At 42.5% G+C, this 24762-nt stretch overlaps 1 protein-coding gene across 2 annotated transcripts in view; it reads right to left on the reverse strand.

Moving 5' to 3' along the window:
• Window positions 1–22632: 22632 nt before the first annotated feature.
• znf407 (zinc finger protein 407) overlaps window positions 22633–24762 on the reverse strand; it is a 156690-nt gene continuing 154560 nt past the window's right edge. For both annotated transcript variants that reach the window (XM_039806848.1, XM_039806849.1), the window contains exon 10: window positions 22633–24095. In XM_039806848.1, the coding sequence (XP_039662782.1) occupies window positions 23224–24095 (872 nt within the window). In that variant the 3' untranslated portion in view covers window positions 22633–23223. The remainder of the gene's footprint in view (window positions 24096–24762) is intronic.

Below are 24762 nucleotides of genomic sequence, written 5' to 3' on the forward strand. Positions count from 1 at the left end.
TTTAAAGTAAGTGCTGTAGTATAACTAGCAGGAGACAAGTAATAATTGAGGTAAGTTTGGAGACATTACCTTATTTAATCACTGAATTAATAAATATTTTTGTTGTAACTCTTTTCGGTGTAGTAATTTGTAGACGGCCCTAAGCACTCGTCTAACTGCAGGTAGCAGCCGGTAGCAGCAGCAGCAACAGAGAGCTGAAGAGAGCAGGCAAGTGTTCATAAACTTCTGGTGTACTTACAAACTTTCCAATCCATCGTTTTATGAGAGCATAACCTATTTGTACTACTTGTAGACGTTTGGTATCATTTCGGGCATTATTAGAGGGGTAACTTACAAGATACAAACGTGGGTCCATTAGCCCCTGCGCTAAGCTATTCAGCTGATAACGCTACTCTAGCTAACTCTCCCAATGTTCGACCCAGGTGAAAAAAGCTTCTGGGGGGGTGTTTGGCTCGAGGTCATGGTGCAAAGGACCCTAGGGTGAAATTACTCCGAACCATCACTTTAACCTTTCAAAATGTCCTCATAGTCCAAATGAAATGACTGAACAATACCCAGGGGTTTTCTACTATGTCTCAGTTTTGTGGTACCACAATGTTGGCGCGCTTGTTGGAGCTCAGTGGAAATCTTTCCAGAGAATATTGTCTGTACTCACGGTTCCTTGGTAACAGAAAGATTATAGTGACCGTCTATCCAAACCCTTCTGTCCAGGGGTGAGATATGCAATGAGGAAACCCGTCCTGAAACTCCGTACGTCCGTGTGCAAAACACAGACACCTCCGACCTGCAGCGCGAATCCTGAGCACATCTATGGCAGCAACATGGGTGGCAGCATCTGACGCACACTAGCCAGAAGTTCACAAAATCTAATGAGCTTAACTATATCTTGTCCAAAAATGTCAATTTCATTTTAGTTCACAATGTCCATACTCACTCAGAAACTCGGTGGCAAAGTGGGTTTCTGGATATGTAGTAGCAGTTCGCACATGGCTATGGCATTAGCTCCACTTCAGTGAAATCTCCGTGGTCAATTTAACCAGCTCCAAAACAAAGCTCACTCTCCCGTTTTAACAGGGTTACACACTGACAAAAACCAAGAAAAAATTCCCCCTGGCTCTTAACTTTGATGACCAGTAATGTAATCAATCGTACAGAACTTACAACTAGCTCGTAGCTATCTCCCATAGACAGTATATAATGGACCAATAGACCCCGTTGCTCTGGATGGAGACCAGTGAAGGCTATTAGAAGCACTTTTCCGGTGATCGCCAGCTTTACTGCGCAGCCTCCAACTGAGAGAGACAGCGTAAATGTGACGTGAGCAACGTGTCTGAAAGTTGTAAGACTTCTGGTAGCTGTGCCAAGAGAAATCTCAGTCATTCCCAATCTTACAGAGAAGGAGAGTGTAGGTATATGTAAGGAGATAACACGGGCACAGGCTAATTATTGCTAACTAAAATGCTAGTTAACATTAGTAATTAAGCCTAAACAGCTCATGTAAGTCGAAACTGCCTGCAAGCTTATCCTGTACTGTACGGTAATTCCTCTACTATGTGACACAATCGTTAGCCTATTTTACAAAAACGTCTGCTACGGAGCCATAACGTGAGGTACAAGGTAATGGAGCCTTTTATACGTTGTCGTGTTTCTTTAGAACTAAACAATGGACAAATAGAGTCTTTAAACGCTTCAGATGTAAAGTTATTCGCTGTCAAGTGGCGCCAAAATGAATGCTAGTCAGTGGAATGCTAACGGGAGGTGATGGCCAGGTAGCAACAAAATGGCGCCATAGGACGTTCGAGTTCTGAAGCAAAGCTTACCCCCTTGCTATCTCCATGTGTTTTTTTTCCGTCACTTTCTTTTTCCGTCTCTGTTTTTTTTAGTCCCGCCCCCTCAAAAATCCGGTAGGTTGCCAAACTGCGCTCTGGATTGCACTGATTGGACAATCAACAAAACTGACACCTGGCCACCCAATACAAAATAAAATGACAGAGGGTTCAAAAGGTTACTCACAACAGAGGATATTTCAACACCTCACAATTGTATAACTCGATAACAAATATGAATTAATATTAAATATTAATAACAAAAAGGTATTACACAACAGGAACAATTGAACTGGCCCATATTTCAGGATATACTGTATTTCTGTTAAAAGAACACAAAATAAACAATATATAAATTTAGCAGGGTGCTACATTAGCACCAGGGAACGTTTGCGCCTGAACTGTTTTCGCTGAACCGCCCCCGGGAGCGCAAATTCATTCCCTAATTTACCGACGTGCGTCTGTGGAGGGAAAAGTCCGCTGTGCGTCAGGGTCAAAATAGGAATGATACATGCGTCGGTGTACAAAGGAAATTGCGTTGAGTGCAAGGTAGGGCCCTAATAGTTTACCGCCAAGCTAGCGGCTCTGTGCGCATGTGAGCGTATGGCTTGAGCTAAGTGCTAACTTCAGCATGCTAACATGCTCAAAATGACAGTGTTTACTATGCTGATGTTTAACAGCTAAATCAAATCAAGGCTGAGATAGCCTGACTTTTAGTCCCTACGCAGCAGGTCAAGCTAAAAAATGACGCAGCTACAATTCCCATAATGCAACTGGATAGCGTCTTTAATTAGATAACATCAGGGTTGTTTTTTGTTTATACTTTAGAACACTCCCTCCAGAGGTACAGAAGACATTATAGCCTGCAACTGTTTCCACAGGGTGAGTTCTCCTCGTGACGGGTAAACTGAACTTCATGTGTAAAATCTGTGGTGTGTTTTCAAACTTGCATTTAATCCAACAGTAATGTATCCTTCCAGAGATATATCCCAGTTACTTTCTAATAATATTCACACCTAACTGTGAACTGTTATAATTGGAACTACTGCCTACTTAATAAATGGGTCTTACATAAACTGTTGGGTAAACTTACCCTTTAAGAATTTGTCCACCAGCCAAATCTATCTTATGTCTGGCATAACTCATTTTTGTGAACGCAAAGGTCCAACCAAAATACATAATATAAAATGATTAGAAAGTAATAAAACATTCAATAATTTTATACATTTTTTACCTTTAAGTAATTAAATACATGACTAACAGTATTGCTTTAGAATTTGCGCTGCTTTCTTTCATTAATGGCTAAACGGTTTGGTCAAATATGGCACCTTTGCATTTGAAAGGATGTGTTGCTCCACATAAAGAAAATGATGCATGCGGGTGACTGAGATGGGTAAACCTCAGTTTGTGTGTGTGCATTACTCTGTGTGTGTATGTGTGTGTGTGTGTGTGTGGCAGTTTCCCCTCCTGACTGAAGGAGAAAAACAGCCAGGGAGAGTCTATCAGCGTGGCACCCTGCTCCAGAACATTCTTGATGAAGCAAAGGTTGTCTTCATTAGGTGCATTAATATTCATGACGAATGGTAATTTTGACACAGAAAAGGTCTCAGTAACCTTTTCTCGGGCATTTTTTCACTTCTCAAGGAAATTACAGTCCGGCAATGACTTAATTAATGCTTGGTTTCCTCGCCAAGTCGTTTGAGGGCCTGTCACTTTGAGGTTGGGGTATCTGTCTCACACCGACAGCGATTGAGAGCGAGAGATAGAAACAGAGAGAGAGAGAGAGAGAGAGAGAGAGAGAGGGAAGTAGGATTTCAGAGAGATGGGGAGAGACAGGATGAGTTGCTTCCACACAGGCTTATTTACCATTAAATCCTCTCCTCTGTCTTCCTCCATATGCTCCACCCCTCTCCTCTGTCTCTCCCCCCCACTCCCCCCCACCCTTTATACAATCCACCCCCTCAGTTTCTCCACCTCCTTCATTCAGTGCGTTGTGGTGTGTTGGTATATGGAGGATGTCACCCTCAAGGCCCCGCAGGCCTCACATTTCAGCCGGGAGATCATGAGATGTGACAGGATGTGACTTTTCACTTTCCTCTCTTTATCATCTCAGGGATCGTTCTGCAACATGGCTTCAATGCCACCGAGCAGTGAGACACTGCAGTCCTCCATGCATTTCCAGTCCAGGGACTGTTGCAGAAATAAAAACAATCTCTGTCACATACTGCTGTCTATGAAGTGCGCATATACATAGATGCTTTAAGTGGCTTCATTTAGGAGGAGTACATTTCTAACACAGATTTTGAGCTTCCACAAGACACAATAGATCTAGATTCACTGTGTTTATATATTGAGTTTTTTTAATTGTATGGAATTACAAGGAGGCCAGACAGAGAAAATAAAATGCCAGAATATATTAAGGGGCCCTTTCGGGACATTTCGGAATTTTTTTGTCTTTTTACCTAGTCTTGTAAAACACAATTAGAGTAATATTTTAAAGTGATTATTTCCCAGTTATTATCATATCAGTATGATGGAGTAATTCAATCATTTGTCAGCGTATTACATTTCCAAACTTTATTGCTAACCAACTATTGCATTTTCCATCAGCTGTAAGCGTACTGGCTGCCACACACACACACACACACACACACACACACACACACACACACACACACACACACACACACACACACACACACACACACACACACACACATATACACACACACACACACACACACATACACACACACACACACACACACACACACACACACACACACACACACACACACATATACACACAGATCACAACACAGCAATCTAAAACACTCAATCCTTCCCATTTCCTCTAAGACAGTAAAATATTTGAACATAAGGCAACATTTCCTTTATCATGTCCCATAAAAATAGTAATTTGCCGGAGCCCCTTGTAGCACAATATGGTAGGCAATGTGTTTTCCTGATAATGTAGAGATGACAGATAGGTCCATACTGGGAGGTTTCACTTCACTCTGGATACCAGTGTAATAAATTGCACAGGGAAGGAAGGAGGAGAGGGAAAGATAGAGCAGGAAGAGAGAAAGATAGGGCAACAGATAGAGGCTCCTCCGACATCTCTCCTCTCTGGCCAGTAGACGGCTGCACTGTGGGCAGTGATTATACGCTATGAAAATGTAGGATTAATTAGGCTGGCAAGGGAAGGCAATGCTGTCTCATTACTGGCACACTCTCCCCCCTCAAAGATATCACCGCTAACACGGCCATTGCACTAAAGCCAGCAGACAAAGTCCTCTCTTTTCTGCCCATCGCCCTTATTATCTTATTTAAGGCCACTTAAGGAGGGCCCCAAAGGTGGGCGACACCGCAGATTGTCTTCACTATGCGTCGTCCTTAATAATCAGAGCCGCGCCTTTGCTTTCACCTAAAGTTATAAAGAGAAAAAAAAATGTATCCGTTTCAGAGAAGAAAGAGTTTCCTTTTTAGTTTAGCGCTAACGTGTGTGACTGGGTGGAGCGAGGACAATGGTGGCACAGTTTCCACTTTGTCACAGGAATAATTAGTCTATGGAGACTTTGCCCTCACTGTGTTGATCCTCTGTTCTTCTCGCTTTATCCATTTTCATAGATAACGTGTGACACGGCCGCAGCCTTCCCCTCCCCATAACATCTGTGATTCTCCATCATACCCTGTTCATCTTCCAGGTCTTTATCTTTCTTATTCCTCAAATATTTCACATCACGGAGGGGTAATTTTCAACACAGCCATGCAGATGACGTGGAACTATCTGTATCTTTTTTTTTGTGTGTGTGTGATTTGAAATGATAATTTAGGGGATTTTTTTTCTTTCTGCGGTGGCAAGTGGTCACACGTGTGGTGTTTTTAGCATTTAGGTTTCTTATTTCACTACTTCGATTTGTCGGTCAACAAATGTGCTGCAGCTATTTCGATACATCAGTTAATTGCTTTCAGTCATTTTTCAGGCAAAATTGTGGCAAATTTATTTTGTTGTTGTTATATATTGTAATTGTATATCTTTGGGTTTTGGACTACTGGCTCTTAGAAATCATAGTGAGCAATATTTTATATTTTCCAACCATTTTATAAACAATTATTCCAGGAATCAAGATTTACTTATACTATATTCTTTTACTGTTAATACCTTTTTTTGTAAATACTATCAGACAGCAAATTTAATATTTACATGAATTGTCTTTAGAGAGAACATACTGTACAGTATTTGCCAGTAAGTACAAAATAATGTGTTTTATATAAAAAGCCAGCCTGTATGTAAATGCTATTTACTGAAAGAGTGATGTAGCAGCATCATCATACAAATGTGAGCCAGTTTTAAGACAACATTTCCTTGCCTGTGGAAGGCGTCTGTTTTGTTTCCCAAGGTTACTGAAAGGTCTCCGGTTAGAAAACAACAAGACACAATGATGTAGACGGTGGTCACTTGTGCGTGATGCCTATAAAGAATCAGACCTCGTTGCCGTGTGTACCATACTGGCCTCGCTGCCAATTGTAACATGTTGTGGATCCTACATAACGAAACCTAATTAGATTGTTGAGTCAATCAGCATCCCACAGGTACATAACATGGCTGCAGAGAACAACAAACCAGTGTAATTGCCCTGAACATGATTGCACCTCTCACCAGGACTGAGTGCTTCAAACGCGCTTGTTTTTGTTTTTGATTGCAAAGTCGTTACATGTGCTAATGGTGGCGTGCAAATCCGTTTGAGCAAGTGTCGGCCTTGAGATGGAAGTCTGAATTGACAAACATTCAGTGCAACAAATGCCATTCTTCCCACTGCACACGCACCGAGCGCTTTGCCATGGAAATAAAACAGCTTCTGTGCATGTGTGTTTGCCTAACTCTGCTGTTTATAACCACTGCGAGAGTCTCACCTCCTCCGAGCCAGACTTGGGCGAACATAATTACCCAGGGCGCTCTGCGATAACGCCTACTGTCACTCCTCATTTACAAGGCCTGCTGGAACTCCACTCAATTAAGTAATAAAACATGTTCTCTACTATTACCCTCTATCACATGAAGATTTCAATAGTGCACATCCATAATTGACGCGAGCTGCTCTCCCTTTAAATTGGCAAGAGAGTTGTGTGAAGAGGAGAGGAGTTAGTCATTTAGTCCAAATGTTGCTGTGTTGGTCGGGGATTTTTCAGCTGCAGAAGGTGACGTCTTTTTTCCTCGGTTAGAGTCTGTGCACATCTTAACTTCTGTATCAATTATGCTACTGCAGGTTCACCTGTTAGTAATAAGCTGCAACATTTTTATGTAAATGCATGTCCATTATGCTACTTAATTATAACAGATTGATCCATGAAAGCGTATTTGTTATTCTAAACACCTGGCAAACTGCTGTTGAATAAAGAAAAGAGCATTGCCTACCGAAACAAGCTCCATCAACTGAAAATTCACAGGAAAACTGATTGATTTGAAATTGATAAACCACGTAACAAAAAATGACAGTCCTGTATTAAAAACGATTTTATATATATATATATATATATATATATATATATATATATATATATATATATATATATATATATATATATATATATATATGATATACTGTATGTTAAATGAACTTGAGCTTTAAAAAATGCATCCATTGATTTTGTTTTTGGTGCCACTGTAGAAAAAATACAAACCCATGAAAACTAACTAACATGGGATCTCACAAAGACTCATGAAAATGTCCTCTTTATTTATTTTCTCACCAACTTGTTGTAATGTGCCTTCTCTGGAGAGTCAGCAAATTGTGATGTCTGCTGTTGCTGTACAAGAGAAAGAACAAAGAAAAAAAGTGTTGGAAACAGGGATTTGTGGTCTGATGCAAATATTGCTGGGTCCCCAAATCCCGACCGGTACTCCTAGCCAGTTGTGTGACCTGACTACGGGAGCAGATATGTAGTGTGATGCAAACGATGAGTTGGCCTGCACTCAGAGCCCTTAAGTCGACCCTGAGGCAGTACGCTAACTCCCAGACTGCCACGTACAGTACAGTGGGTGTACTGTAGTTGCACTATAGCTGTACTATACTTGTAGCTGCTGTGCTCAATGTTTTTTCCACTAGGTGCTCTCAAGGGCTCCCCCCCCCACGCTTGCCTGCAGTGATGTCTGAGGCCACCACTACAGGCAGCTGCCACACCTCTGCTGAGGCAAGAGGCTCCTCTATGAAGTGGGATAACATTTCAGATGTGTTGCCATTAAACACCCAAGGGATCCGCTGTATGCACAGTATGGAGGAAGGAAGTCGGCAAAGGTTTGGTACAGAAAAACTTATCACAATGTACTGCTAATCATGTGGGGAATATAGATTGGACTGGTTATGATAAAATGTTTAAGTTTTTCATCCTCATCAATTTTAACAAGCTAAATCATTATTTCATCACTAACATACATGATGTCGTCTTAGTTTCGTGTTTCAAATGGCTGCAACCTGGAGTACAGTACAGTACATTAAGTGTCACAGTTGCTCTTTTGTGCGCTTGCTTCTATAGGACAAACTCCTTTGATCATGCCATGCAATATGGTATTAGGTGTCAGAGATGAGCCATTACCTTTTGTTTTCTATTCTAACTTGGGGCACAGTATTCAATCCTCAGAATACAGTGACTGCTTTTGTGCACGCTGAGTAGGTGTTCTTGTTTTATTCATTCTTCCGGGATAAATGTAGCACAGTTTAAGTGAAGTTACACTGATATCAGCTGTGTAAATCGGTTCTAACACTTGTCTGCAAACAAGCGTTGCCTACGAAAGTATACATTTTCCTGATTTTATTTGGAATGTGTTCTAAAGTTTTGTGATTAATGAACTTCCATACAGGTGAGTGTGTGGCACGGTGAAAGTGATTCAAGGTTGTGTCTCCTGTCACTGAGTGTCCGTGTTGTCCTGTTTCAGGCAAATGAATGAGTGCCAGTTCATTTTTCTTTGTAAGTGCATTTGTGTGTGTGTGTGTGTGTGTGTGTGTGTGTGTGTGTGTGTGTGTGTGTACATGTCTGTGTTAAGGGATCTACCCACTGATTACTGAGGGCGAGTCTCAGCCTTTTGGGAGCATGGTTTAGGACTGGCTAAGCTCTCAGTGATGTCAGTGGCGTTTAACGATGAGGGAAAAGCCTCTGCAGTGTCGCCCACTGCACCGGACCCTGACTGCTGCGTGTTTGTGTTGGACGTCAGCGCGGCGGCGCTTGACGCTGAGCAGGCCCCAGACCTCGGCCAACACAGTGCAAGGGGAACAGGCGGATAAACCTGGGGCATGCTGGGTAACGAGATCCGGTGAGACCAAGGGCTGGATCATGGCAAGCTGCCACGCTTTATAGATGTCAGAGTTTAGGGTCACCACTATGTATACATACTTTCTGTACCCCACTTTTTTATTTTACAGTACTTGGATTTCATTTTTGTTTTGTCCAGTAGTCATATGAGAGATAGTGGAGGCACCAAGTAAGGCCAGTTTCAAAAGACTACTTAGAAAACACATAACAAATTAATAAAACATTAGTTAATCTAACTATGATGGGCTGCTATTGTCGGAATGTGATGTCATTCTATTTGACACTAATTTACAAAACATGTACACAATGATATTCTTTTCATGTCTTGTTTTAAATGTATGTAAAATTGTAGGGTATTTTTATGTAGATGTTGTGATTGTTTTATGTGGATCCCAGGAAGAGTAGCTGCTACATTGTTAGCAGCTAATGGGGATCCAAAATAAAGATAAAGATAAAGACAGTGGGTGTCATATACGACCAAGGCAACCAAGCTAATAGCAACTAAATACATTTAATGTTATTGAGTAACTTGAGATTTTAAATCATTTAAATTATCGATTGTAAATTATCTTGCTTACTGTGAACTCCTTTATTTACCTCAACTACAGAGAGAACTTTTAATTTGTACTTTTCATGTACATTTCCACAGCACTAATTCCTCATACTGTAACAATATAGCCGTGTCCTATTCACAACAAGTCCTCCAACCCATACGACCACATAGGTTGTTTGTTCCTACCCACCCTCTAATACGACCCACAGCAGCGCTTTCTAAATCAGCGCCCCACCAGTGGCAGCAGATCAACACATCCTCATACCTACAGTAAATGTAACCGTAGCAGTACATATAGTTACCGATGCTAAATAAAGGATGGATACCCAACCCGAGCCCAACGGGCCGGGCCGAGTTCAGACAGATATTTAGAAATGATGTTCAGGTTCGGGTTGGGCTCGCTCACATCAGCACGGTAAGGCGTTGGACATTTTAAGTTTAAAACAGCTTATTATGTAGGTAGCCAATGGGCCTGTTTCACTTGATGCAAAGGTTCGTTTTTGTGATTAAAATACATTTAAAATATTACCCTAACATCCGTCTACCTGTGTGCGGAAATTTGTTTATGTAGCTGTGACAATGAAACACGTGCGTATTAGGCTACATGTGGCAGCGCAACGATGGAAGACGTTAAAAAGAAGTTGGCCTCAGGAGATTTTAAAACCACCGAAAATTAAGGAAAGTCTACTGTGTGGATGTGTGCTGATGCGCTCATCTGTTGACATTTCCGAATGTTTCCGAATGTTTCCGAAAATTATATAAAGATTTTAACAGTGTTGGACTCGGGTCGGGCTCGGACATAAATATCTTAATGCCTGTCGGTCTCGGGTCGGGTTCGGTTACTGCTCTGTCGGACGCGGGCTCGGACAGAAAAATGCGGTCCAATCCGCACTCCAATGTGAAGTCGCAGTTTGGTTAGGTTTAGGCAACCAAACTACTTGGTTAGGTTTAGGAAAAGATTGTGGTTTGGGATGAAATAATTAGGGCCCGAGCACCTATTGTTTTTGTAAGGATTATTATTATTCTGAGCGTTTTGAAGGGTTTAGCATGCTGGAAAACTCACCATAATTTGCACACGTCACACCTATTTGAAACTACAAAGTTATGTAGCAACTAGGCTCGGAGGCTCCATAGCGCCACCTAGCATGCTCCTTAAATTGGACAAAAGTAATAAGTTAATATACCAAATTTGGAGGGAACATAGGTCTCATCTTGAACTCCATGGTACTATTTTTAGAAAGAATTACATAATTCTAAAATTTCGGAAAAATTGATTTTCGTGCGAAAATCTTCATTTTACCAACACTTGTTTGAGGACTTTAGGATGCACAAAAACTCTCAAAATTTGGCAGCCATGTGCAGAATATTAAACTCTTTCATCTGAATACACACTTATCTCCGCCCAACCGGAAGTCGGCCATTATTCATTTTTCATGTGTTTTACATTATCATACTCCTAGGCCGTGATTTCAATCTTCTTGAATCTTTGCAGGTAGTATCTGTTGACCCTCATGACGAAAAGTTATCCAAAGAATTTTGATATTTGAAAAAATGCGCAAGTTACAGCAACTTCCTGTCTAAACAGCAAAGTCTTCCTTCTTCATTGGTGATGGTTTGGCCCGCCCCTCTATGTTTAAGCCACGCCCCCTTTCATAAATGCTGACCCATTTAAGGTAGAGTCTTGTGTGAGGTATCATTGAACTCAGCAGAGAGTTCCTTTTTAATTGGTGATGGTTTGGCCCGCCGCCCTATAATTTAGCCACGCCCCCTTTCACAGCTAATGAACTGTATGACGTAGAGTCTTGTGTGAGGTATCGTTGAACTCAGCAGGGAGTTCCCTTTTCATTGGCGACCATTTGTGGTGTCTAAGTGCCGCGCAAATGCACGGTCGAAAGGAGCGGAGTCCGCCAGTAACCCCGACGCATGCAGAGGCGCGAGGGCCCGTCCATCGCTGCTTGCAGCTTTAAATATGTGTGTTACATTACTTAACTTATTCAAATTTCTTCTAAACTCGTATAGTAAAAGATTTTATAATTGAAATATTTTATGACTGAGATTGTACTTTGGCAAAAATAAAATACTAGCATGCTATATTCAAAACAAAATACAGCTTTAACACAATTTGATATTAGTATATGTTTACATTACATAGCCACTAAAGATATTTAAAGACAGTGACATTTCTTGTGGTGGATGATAACAAGCCACTAATGACAGCAAGTATTAACATAACCCCACATCTTCTCGACATGTTAAAGCCGGGTTAAAAACTGACACACACACACACACACACACACACACACACACACAAGCTCAGGAGAGGCGAGAGGAGAAGCTAAGGTAGTGGCACAAGGAACAAGGCGGGAGAGAAAGTGAAGATCTGGGGCCTTGGCAGGAATCAGCATGGCATGACAAGGCTCCCATTACATCTCATGTCAGCTCATAAACTAATGGAGGCATTAGCATAGCTTATAGTACCACTATGAGTCATTGGAGATGATATACAATTTAGAGAATCTGCAAATTGGCCCTAAAAACAGCAATTCCAGTTAACAAAGCTCTTGTTGATGAGTGCCCTCAGCAGATGTGGGAATATACTGGCATTCATTTGTGTGCTGTACATTAACACAGCATCACACACACACACACACACACACACACACACACACACACACACACACACACACACACACACTTGCATCATGCGGCTAATTACTGTAGCTCATGCGTTACTGATACCATCTCTTATTTTTCTCCCCTTCCATGTCTAATAGTTGTGACAGTAAATGAATAATGCCTGGGGGGGGCATTTTCATTGTGACACATTTAAGAACGCCAGCAAAACACGTGACTTGAGTGCGTGCATGTGTGTGTGCAGGCAGCTTTTGCGTGCCTCTTTACAATTCTTCAAAGTGCTGTCGCAAACACAAACACACACACACACACACACACGCTCAAGCTTGATACGATCTGTTCAAAATCTCCATCAAAGAATCACCATTAATTGTCATCTGTCACAGCTGAAGCGATGCGAGGGCAGCACAGTTGCATTTCGATCAAGACGAGTATAGAAAAGCGGCTGATAGGCTGTGGCGGCTCCAGGGTGCGCCTGGCGCCTTGGGGGCATCTCTCTGCCCAGAATCAAGCCTTCATTGTGGGGGAAAGAGCTCTCAGGGCCCCCTTCTAATCTGACGCCCATGGTGCTGCAGGTGGGAGCTCACACAGCTAAAGGCCTGCTCACAATCAACTCCCCCCCCCGCCCCCCCTGCTCCTTCTCCCGCCTGCCTCCTCGTTTTAATCCCCCATCCATCCATCTATCGCTCTCTCCTCACAGGTGCTTTCAACCATTTCCTCCACACTTGCTCACAATTAGCAGCTTTCACTTTTGGGGGGAATTTTGCTCCATCGTTCTTTTGGCAAATTCCCTTTCGTGACTTTTATTTTGTCCGCTCTGGATTTGTCTCACTGTCCTTCTCTCTACTTCTTTTTTTCTATCCTTTCTTTTTCTCCTCGCCCTCCTTCCATTCCCTCTCCTCCCTCCCCTTCTGCTATACCTATCTATCTATAGTCCGGCAGATGCTGTCCCATTTGTACTCTCCCCCATGACATTCCTACGGGGGATTGCTTAAGGATTCAAGAGCCTCGGTGCTCATGGATCACACTGACACTTGGTCAGCATCAGCAGATTATGAACTATAGGCGCCTGACACCCCGCCATTGTTCCTCCATCTAAATATGAACAATAAGGCCCATCCGACGCCCACGCTGACAGCTTATTCCCTCTTATCACTCCTGTGGAGTCGCCCGGCATGATCTGGGCGCCTCCTCCTTTCTCCTCCCCCCTTGTACACGCCTCCCCTCGACCCCCCACCCCATGCTACAGCCTCTCACCGGGCAGGGGTGGAGGGACTGGAGGGAGAAAGGGAGGGGCAGAGGGCAGTTAGAAAAGCTTGCAGAAACGTGATGGTTGGAAGATCATTTGGAGGATGCCCTTATCTAGAAAAACTCGGATACCAGTGTTTTGTTCACGAACACTCTGGCACGGGGAAGGATCCAAATTCTGTCAAACTTCACAGCCCAAAACATTTACGCTGTGCTGTTATGGAACATTCATATTAAAGCAGCATGGAAAAGCTGATGGGGTATCCCTGTAGCTCACTTGAATAATGTACTTATAACTGCAGCGCGCTGGGTTTGATTCTGGCTTTAAACCTTTGACACATGTCATTCCTGTCGCTTTTCTCTAATTACATGTCACTGCTAACTGTCAGTTAGAGCTCATCTGATAGAGAAAAGATATTTTGATACAGATCACAGAAAATGGTACAGGTAGCTGCTGTGGACAGATCCAAACATTAATTTGGAGATACATTTTATGCATACATTAGGGCTACCACATGGAAGAGAAAACCCCCAATAATGTTCAATTGCAATGTTTTTTTTTTCTACGTCTATTGGCAACATGTTTAACGTAGTCGCTTTCTACAATAGGGGTGGTGGCAACTACAGTATGGGAAAGATTATTGCCATGGCAAATTATATACTGTATGGCTAGGTTATGTTAGGGGTAGGCAACTAAAACACATGGAAAAGATGAGGGAAATAATAAAAAAACGTGAAAAACTTCAGTCTCCTGTATTAGACACGCTACACGGCCATCCACCACCCCAACCTTCACACCTTTACTTCCTGCCTTGCTACACATAGGGCACACTACTTCCTGTGTTGGCACTGAATGCTGGACGTAATGGTGAGGTGCAGAATCGTCCACTATGGACTGAATTCCTATGGATACTACACTGCCACTGATCTGCACATCTCTGTTACCGTCACAACCGCCACCAGCTTTTTAATGAGACTGGCCAAGTTCCCTGTTGACAGGACACCTTCTACATTAGGAACAGAAAGAGAGAGAGAGAGAGCCAGAGAGTATGATGGGTGGATGAAGAAGAGGAGGAGAGCAGCATGAAGAGAAGGAGGAGGAGAGCAGTGGAGAGTGGCGAGGCTTTGTGAGCGGAGCAGGAATTAACAGGGCCCCAGGGACGGACAGATCAGAGCTGTGGTCCCCAGAGAGCACTTACCACAGGGCCCCCCCACGCTTGTTACAGCAAGGCAGGGGCCACTAGGGGACTCCCAGGGCTACACTTCACAAATGCGGGGCTCGATTCACCATGCAAGATGGTTAAAAGGCAGACGGTCAGGGTGGCTGGTAAGGAAGCACACCGCAATTATGTCCTGCTTTGAAATACCCTGCTATGAGAAAATCAGAGAAATTATAACAAGCTCAGATATGTTTAAGATCAATTTGGGAATAAATCCTCATAAATGACATATTCCTCTTCTCTGAGGACATTATACTCAAAGGCTAACTCCCATGTAGGGTTTTTTTAGAGGGCTGAAATGCCAACCAGATCACCAGGGATGAGGAAATTAGCCAATAATATGAGTCCTGTTGAATGACACAGACACCTCCCATTGGCAGCACCATAAATTTGTGACCGCACTTCTCCAGTGGCACTGTCACGAGTACTATCACATCTAATGCAATGTCAGTGACATTAAAACTCAATCTAGCAAATGGGATCACCCTGCGAGTTGAGGCCTGACTTCCTCGTACATTAGGTGAAAGAAGCAGGAGACAGAAAAACCAAAGTTATAGACACGAAGGGGGCGACTAAGAGAGAAGCCTGCTGCAAAATCAAACTTTGCTCATGCACGGAGATATTTGACATTCCCGTTTTAGTCACATCATTTGAATGGTGAAGATTCAAACACACATAGGCCCATTTGTAAACATGTCACGCACTGACGAGAGTCCAACTGGACAGGAATGTAAGTATAATAAATGAAAACAGAGTTGTGTCGCAAGAGCAGGCTGTGGGATCTTTTTTTTCCATCTGAATGCTGACAGATCCGCCCTGAGAAAAGTGTTTTACCGGTTTCTGTTGGTGAAACAATTTCAGGCAGTTAGTAAAGCTAAGAAAATCTCGATCTCAAAGTGAAAGCAGTGTCCGTATGTAAGTAGTTGAAGCCACAGGATGGGGCCTCTCTGTGTTAAATTAGTAAAGAACACCAACAGCCTTGTTTCCATCCAACTGACAAACACATTTTCAACAACCTTTTGAAATGGTGAATTATTAATAACATATGAATTGGGTTTCCACCAACCGAGCTGCGGTCAATCAATCAGCTTTGTGAATGTCAAAAAAGGCCCATCTGCAAGAATAATGGAACAAGCCTTTCAGGATTGGATTAATATTGGTCAGGTTGTTGTTGTTCTTTCATGTCAGAAAATGTTAGCCATCTGTTTTGCTATCAAAATACAAAAAGTCAGAATGTACTTGGAAATCTTTAGTGGGATAGTCATTTTGACAAGACATGGGAGAGACAACAGGTATGATATTTGTTGAGGTAGTGGTGGACAGAGGAGATATATAATATACTGCCACTGTTTTTTAGTTAATAGAAAACAATATTACTTTCCTCTCTGGTCACCTCTGACAAGGAGGTTATGTTTTCAGTTTGGTTTGTTGGTTTGTTGGTCTGTCAGCAGGATTACGGTAAAATTACTGGCCCAATTTTCATGAAACTTTGTGGAAGGGTGTATCATGGGCTCATTAAATGTTGGAGCAGATCCGAGTCACGGGGCAGATACACAAATTATTTTTCACTTTCCTTAACACTGCGAGATAGGGAGCGTCCTTCTAGTTTCTATTATTTTTAGCTATGATAGCAAAATGGCTCTAATATCGGTCGATTGGTCCAACAAATATCTCTACAACCTTTGAGGTATTACTTAGAAATTGTATACAGACTTTCATGCTTCCCAGAGGATGAATTCTAACAACTTGGGGAGATCTTCTGCATTTTTTCTCGAGTGCCACAATGAGGTTGACATTTGTGGTTTTAAGTAAAATGTCTCAACAACTATTGGATGGATTACCATGGAAATTGGTAAAGCCATTCCCATCCCCCTTAAAATAGATTGCAATAACTTTGGTAATCTCTAAATTCTGACCTGATGCCATCATATGGTCAGAATGTCAATTTGCCCAATACTTTGGTTTATAACCAAAGAATTGCTTAACTTTTGATTTCCATGGTCCGCATCAGATGTAGATTTGTGCTATTCAGCAAATGTTAGCATGCTAACGTGCTAAACTAAGATTGTTAACATGTTAAACATTAAATCTGCTATACATGACATACATACTATACTTTGTCATTGTGCGCATGTTAACATGATGATGATTTAGCTCAAAACACTGCTGTGCCTAAGCCTCACGGAGCTGCTAGCATGGCTGACGAATCTTAGCCTTGTTTTTTTATTTTCTTTAACAGAACCCAAAAGAATCCAAGGAATTTATTCTTGCAGTATATTCATTTGTGCATTAGTGCTATATGTATGACCGTGCACTCATAGAACGTTCACTACAATCTTACAATCATAACAATTGACTTCAGGTGACAATCCTTTAACAATTATGTTGCGTTAAATATCCATGGCAATTGATTTAAGGGAGCAGTGTGTAGCATTTAGGAGTTTTCTTTTTTGGCAGAAATAGAACATTCATAATTATGTTTTCGTTGGTGTATAATCACCTAAAACAATTTTTTTTGTGTGTTTTCGTCAGCTTGGAATGAGCCCTTTATATCTACATACGGAGTTGGTCCTCTTCCACGGAGACCGCTTTGTTGCACTGCTGTGTTTTTACAGTAGCCCAGAACAGACAAACCAGAAATGGTTTTTATATTACCTGGCTAAAGGCCACACTAGGTTCTCTACACGTTTAGAAAGGGAAGTGTTTTTCACTTGGTTGCAATCTGCAACCTCATTGCTAGATGCTACAAATCCTACACACTGGTTCTTTAATTGGATATCAGAAAGAAACAGAGATTACCGTTTTATTTAACTACTGATGTCTTAGCTTCATTTTGGTGCATTAGTATTTTCGGTGTTGGCACAAGTTGGTAGTTTCTCTTTGCTGTATTCTGTAAGTATTTACTCTCGGAGTGACCCAACTTTGTGCCAAGTAAAACATTAAAGTTTCACCTTATCTTATCTTCTGAATCAAGAAAACCTATCATACCATTTTTTTTCTTCATCTGTCATGCTGTTTGTTTTGATGAAATGAATATACCAACAGATTTAACCCATATATGACAGGACTGACATGAAACAGATGGCTGCAGCAGCTATGTAGAAAGGTGTTATCGCAAGCTGACAGTGAAGATCTGCTATTTAAACAGAGTGGAATGTTGGCGCAGGGTAGCGTGCCGATTTCTCAGAGTCTATATACGTGAATCAGACTCTGTGAGGGCCACTGATATAAAATTGAAGATGTCACATTGTTTAATTCAAGAGAGTAGATTCAAGGCACAACACTTTCTTACCCTCAAGAGGTCCATATAATTTTAAATATTGTACATCTAAATGGAGAAGAAACTAAACTGGAACTGTTTTGAAGGCATTTCAGCTCAATTAAATTTCAAGTTTCTCTTCCATGATGTGCACGGTGTTGAAAAAGTGATGCTCTTGTAAGGGCAGAGGGAATAGGCCTCCCACTGATCCACTCTTTGCCTCATCATTTACTTTCCCTTCTGCTGGAGATACTCTGTCTTTCACTCCCTCCTTTTTATGTTTTGAAGTGCTTTTCCTCAGTGTTGTGTGCCTAATTAAAAAGCACTTACAGTTGTTTCTGGTTCAAGGTTGAAACGTTGCTATCTCATCATAGAGAGCTAATCAGATCCCCTTTCAATCACTGCTTCTCTTAATGAAGTGCTGCAGACGGTCAATGGGACTGCCGGACTGCCTGCCTGGTGTTTTATTTTGTTCTTTTTTTGGGGTGGGGGAAAGCTGCTAGGAATGGAGAAAGCTTGCCATTTTTTTTTTGGGTGGGGGATAGAGTGGGCTGTCAATTTCTGTCAGGCACTGAGGTGTGTGTGAGTCATGTGCGGGAGAGGCGGGGGGTGGGGGGTGCTAGGCAGGGATTAACATGATCAAAGACACAAATGCAGAGCCACATAGGAAAAGTAAGAGAAAGGGAGAAGAGCCATGCAGGGCTCCCCACATACCCCCCTCCCCCTTTCCCCATAATAACTCCCATGGAAGAGATGAACCGTAACTGAACCGTGGCTTCCCCAGCACTCCACCTCTGCCTCAAACTAAAGCTATCACTTTACAGCAACAAAAATGACAAAAACAAACACTGGATTCCGACTGTACATGCAACAATATATATATATATATATATATATATATATATATATATATATATATATATATATATATATATATATATCTCGATGTAGGCATGGATGTATGTACACACCATAGGATTCGAGGCTGTAGCAAGCAGGGCACATGTAGAGGGAGACAGACAGGAAATAAACAAACAAGTCAGGTTTAATAGAATTGTACCTGGAGCCCGAGGACACACACACACACACACACACACACACACACACACACACACACACACACACACACACACACACACACACACACACACACACACACACACACACACACACACACACCCACACACACACACACACACACACACACACACACACACACACACACACACACACACACACACACACACACACACAGAGCATATCAGCCAGCATGCTAATACTGCCAAAGGGAAGCCAAAACTAATAGCGGAGACATTAAGAAAATGATCCCCAGGCTGATATGTTTTCTATAGATGGCGACTAAATAGAATTGCTATATTTATCATACTCAGGAAAACACAGAGAGAGAGACCCACATCGCCACTCCTGTCCCTCTCAGTTGTCCCCAGGAGAGTAATGAGAGTTGCCCCCGGGAAAGGGTGCACGTTACTGTTTCTATGTATGAGAGTGTGCATTTATGTTTGTGTGTTCTATGTATGAGAGTGTGCATTTATGTGTGTGTGTGTGTGTGTGTCACCCAACATACTGAATTCTCTACGCTCCACTCCCACCCAGCCTATCCTTAAAGTAGCAATGCCACGTTGGCCGGGTTGGCTCAGTGGGTAGAGCAGGTGCACATAAACAGAGGTTTATGCCACGACGCAGATGTCCTGCATGTCTTCCCCCTCTCTCACCTAGCTGTCTTGTCCATTAAAGGCGGAAAAGCCCCCAAAAATAATCTTTAAATAAAAAATAAAAGTATCAATGCCACAACGCAATAATACCACATTACCAGTGAATATCCTGGTTTCAAAGTACAAGTACAGAGGTACAGTGATGTAAGAAGTACTAATACCACACTGTGAAAATACTCCACTACAAGTAAAAGTCCTGCATTTAAAACCTCACTTAAGTAAAAGTATGTAATATGTATATACTATCAGCTACATATACTTGAAAGTAAGAAAAGTAAAAGTATTCATTGTGCAGTAAATCTTCCCCAAGCTGTCAGACAAATGTAGTGGTGTACAAGTATAAAATAACATAAAATGCAAATACTTAAGTAAAGCGCAGTACTTGAGTAAATGTAGGCTACCTAGTTACATTCCACCACTGCAGAGGCATTAACCCATACAAATAGAACGATCGTAGAACGGACACTGAACTGTTTGCCGTGGTCATTTGACTAGTTCTAAAGAAAATGGCGCTCATCACTGTGCAACGGCCATAGTAACAGAATGAGTAAGCCGCTTCAACGGTCACAATTCTTTGCAATGGCAATCATAAACATAAAAATGGCCGCCGCTCTGACCATCCTGCTACGTTGATTAGAATGGGAACGGCATTTCTATTCTCATTCCATTTCTATGCATTAACCTAGTCTCGCATTACCAGACCTACCTCCACAGCGCTGCGGAGGAGGGTCTGGCAAGTCCACCCAGCATTCCGGGATGGGAGAAAAACGAGCTCTGATTTATTGGCATTTCATCAAACCAATCACAATCGTCATGGGCTGGGCTAAGCACCGAACACAGCCATGATGCCGCTGCAAAATTGCCTCGGGAAGGAAAACTCTGATTGGACAGATAGTCTAGCTAGCGGTCTGGATTTACCCTGCAGAGATCTGAGGAGCAGTTAACCATAATTATAAAATTCCAACACAAAGGGGCCAGCAGAAACAAGCTGTAAGCACAACACTGACATGTTACCATGAACTTGTTAGCCAACTGGTGCCTATCACACATTTGCAGATACAGAGCAACATTAGCATTCATTTAGAATCAGGTTTCTGTCCACATGGTGGATGTAAGTCCAATAGTCCCTCTCCTTTTATCCTTTTTCAGAATGTATTATTTTATTTTTGTTACCATATAGTTTGTGGAGCTAATTTTACATACTTCTGGGTAGTTTAATCATAGCACTACATCATATTTCATTAGATGATCATAATGTGCATGCAAAATCGTTGTCTGCAATTGAAGTACCAGAATACACATGATAATACCAACCAAGTAGCCTACTGGCGATAAAGAAGTCAAATTACTGCTGTGGATTTTTTCTTCTTCCAATAGTTACATTCTAACTGTTACCTAATACTTTAATGCGTTACTTCCACCCTCGTTTGCACTTCTTTACCCTCATCTCTCTCCATCCAAGCCCACCCCTTCTCCCCCCTGCCCTTTTCCGGCTCTCCAATTAAGCATCAGCAGCAGGTTTCCATCAGCCGTCTGGTCGTCTGCAGCAGGACTCTTCGGAGCAGAGGCCTGTCAGGAAATGAACTCATCACTGGGTGACAGCTGCTAATTTCTCTCTCTCTTCCATGTCACACGAGTGGCCTGCTGCAGTTAATAATGAGCCATCCAGCCCTGATTAGGGACATACACGAGGAGGGTGGAGATGCACACAACAGTACACAATCACTCAGCCAGACATGTAGAATAATGAGTGATCGCAGGCGGACATTCCTATTGAGAACAAAAACACCAATGCTTGACGCACGCACGCACACACGCACACACACACACCAAATAACATATGGTTATTTAGTTATTTATTTCAAAACAGACAATGGTGGTACATTCTAAAAATGTGAGGCATTTAAATGTTATCGTTGAATCTTTTACCACACAGTGGGTGTGAAAAAACTTTGGTTCCCGCTCAGAGGCACTTATGGATGCTCACACAGCGAACATGACCTCTGTTAAATGTGCCTATCTTTGCTGAATGAAAAAAAAAAAAAAAGAGAGAGCATAAAAAGACTGGGAGTTTACAAATGCAACATGGGGCTGAGAGCAGGAGCCGAAGACAGGCTGAAAGGCACACAGATGTTATGTGAAATTACAGGCTCCCTTCTCTCTGTGTGGTTGTGGATTTCACTGCTCTTTCACTTTCTCTCTGGCCTCACCTCTCTCAACATCCATCTGTAATCCTCTCATTTTTCCTGCCCACTCCTCTAACACTTTCTCTCTCAGCCCACCTTCAGGCTCTGTGTGCACGGTGTGTGTGTGTGTGTGTTAAAGGGATGATCTTTTGATGCCCTCTGTGTGTATGAGTGCTTTGTCTCTCTACTTTCAGCGGTTGGCCATTGTGTTTGCAGCCGTCATACTGCTCTCCCACTCACTCCATCAGAAACGCGGCCTGTGTAGGGGCCTAAATGAATATTGATTCTCCCTCCAGTGCTGAATACTGCTAGGAGGGAAAAAGGATGAGTGTGTTGTATGCAATGAACAGAATGAACCCGGGGGGGGGGGGAGAAGAGAGGATGACGATTAGGATGATGGTGATCATGATGACGATAATGATAATGGTGATGATAATGACAGTGTTAGTGATCAGCAAGCATGATGGGAGCCGGCAGCTGATGCATGTATGTGCACTTTGCTTATATGATGGCGCTGAAATGTGAGCTTGACGTGACAATTGACGGCAAACACTCCTGAGAAAAGAATCTGGTTGTTAAAAATTAGACTCAATCTTTATTGTCCGAAATGAAATGGCATTAATGGTTTTTAGAGCTAGGGTTGTCAAAAAAACTGAAATATGTAATTATCAACTCTATTTTATTACATGTAAATCATCTATAAGATCTTTTTTTTTTTTTTTAAATCCATCAACTAGTAATATACTAATCCCTACAAAGGATGGAAAGAAGACAATAATAAAAAAAAAGAGAATTAATAAATCATTGTGTCATGGTCAAAATTCGAACATCGCAAACAAAATCTAAGGTAATATTAAACAAAGGTATCATAAAGAAAACAAAAAGCAGAATACACATTTTCCTTTGAACAACTCTCAGAATATTAGATGCATTTTCAAAAACCTATTTCAAGAGGAAATATTTTCCTTTCCTTAAGCTGCATGGCATTAATCAAGTGGTTAATGTAGTCCTGGTGGTTGTGAGGATTGCAAGTTAACTCACTTAGCACCAAATCGGTTTCCTCCACTGTCCCTCTGAATAAATGATGTGTAACCTGAGTTTAGCGTAGCCCAAGAGAAGATAGAAAACAGAAGTGATGTAAAAAAAAAAAAAAAAATTAAATTAAAAAAAGAAACTAGGCATTAACAGAATTAAACAAGTAAAGATTTGATGAAACGACAACTGTACCTCTTCTCAGTTCATTTCTCTATCCTCTACCCTTCCAGAACTATATTATGAGGGGTTCCATCCAGATAGACCACCATCTCTTCTCCAGCCTGATGCTCTGCCTGCTGCCCCTCCCCGCCCCCTGCCCCGTCCTCTCCATACACGCTTCCCTCCACCTGTAAGGTGCAGTTGTCCAGCTCTGTCACAATGTAGTGCGTTCCCTCGTCGTTGACAATAACCTGGGTTAGACCTTCCTTCATCATCTGGGACGCGGCGAGCTGCAGCACCTCCTGCATCTCCTGGCGGCTGGTCTCCTGGATGACCTGCATCTCTTCCTGTTCCTGTTTGACGTCCGGCTGCGCTACGCTCTGCACAGCCTCGGGTTTCACCACCTCTTGGGCGACGGCGGCCTGCCCTTGCATTTCCTCCTGATGGCCCATTTCGCTGACGGCGCTGAGCAGAGCATCCAGAGCTGTGGACGACTCCGAAACCATGTGACTTTGTCCTGCCGCTGCCGCTGCTACCCCTCCTCTGGCGAGGGGTAGCAGCTCTTTCCTGGCCCCGCCCGACTCCAGCACCACGTACTGGGTGCTGCCTTCGGCCAGGTGGGCCCCTGCGGATGCCACTTCCCTGCCCGAGGCTATGACTTGTCCATCCTCTGTGATGTGGAGCACCTCTGCCACCTGGCCGGCCATGGCCAGCGTCTGCAGGGTGGCAGCGGCCGACTCTTCCAGGGCCTGGTCGATGGTCACCTCCCCGTCGCCGTAGCCCTGGATAATGATGACCTGCTGGATGGAATCATTGTGGCCGGATTCCTCCAATGAGCCATTGTTGTGCACAGGGGAGTCCATGGCTTCCGTTTCCACAAACGTAGCCCCCTGACCCTTCAGACGACACTCGAAAGACTTGGACACGATACCTGGGGAACACAGAGACACATTTCACATTACATTTCTTCTTTTTTTTTTTTTAAAACTGATACTTTTATTCAATTCCTAGACTACTAAAATGAATCCAAAACTGAGTAGAAAGGTCTTAAAGGTCCGGTGTGTAACGTGTTTAGTTGTTCATTATCAGAATCTGTGTTGCCCGTTCACAAACTTGTCCTTTTTCATGAATATTTACCTCCACCATCAATTCCAAGTGTTCCTTTTGGCTTGAAATTTTATATTTTCATTCGCATGAACTGGGGTAGCCGCTCCATATTCATGCGCCATCTTGAAATATGTTAGCCGGTAAGGGACATACAGGACATATTCTGCATTTTCGCTGTCACATGATAAACTCACAGGTGCTGCTAATGCTGCTAATGGATATCGTAGCTTCCCGGTCCTGGCAAGTTTGAAGAAGGAAACATGGAGGACCACACTTATTCAAAATCCAAAATGTCAGGAACAGGAGTCTTCTTCTTCGCCCAGAAAAAGAAAAAGGATATTGAAAAGAGCAAGAGACCAGCTTTTTGAAGCGTGAAGGCTACCGTAGCTGTAATACGTACTTTGAACTGCGTGGCGCGAGAGGGTCGATTGCGATATATATATGATCTTAACTAGAGATGGTCCACCGATACTGGTATCGGTATCGGCTCC

This window comes from Perca fluviatilis, chromosome 7, assembly GCF_010015445.1.
Source record: "Perca fluviatilis chromosome 7, GENO_Pfluv_1.0, whole genome shotgun sequence".
Classification (NCBI taxonomy): domain Eukaryota; kingdom Metazoa; phylum Chordata; class Actinopteri; order Perciformes; family Percidae; genus Perca; species Perca fluviatilis.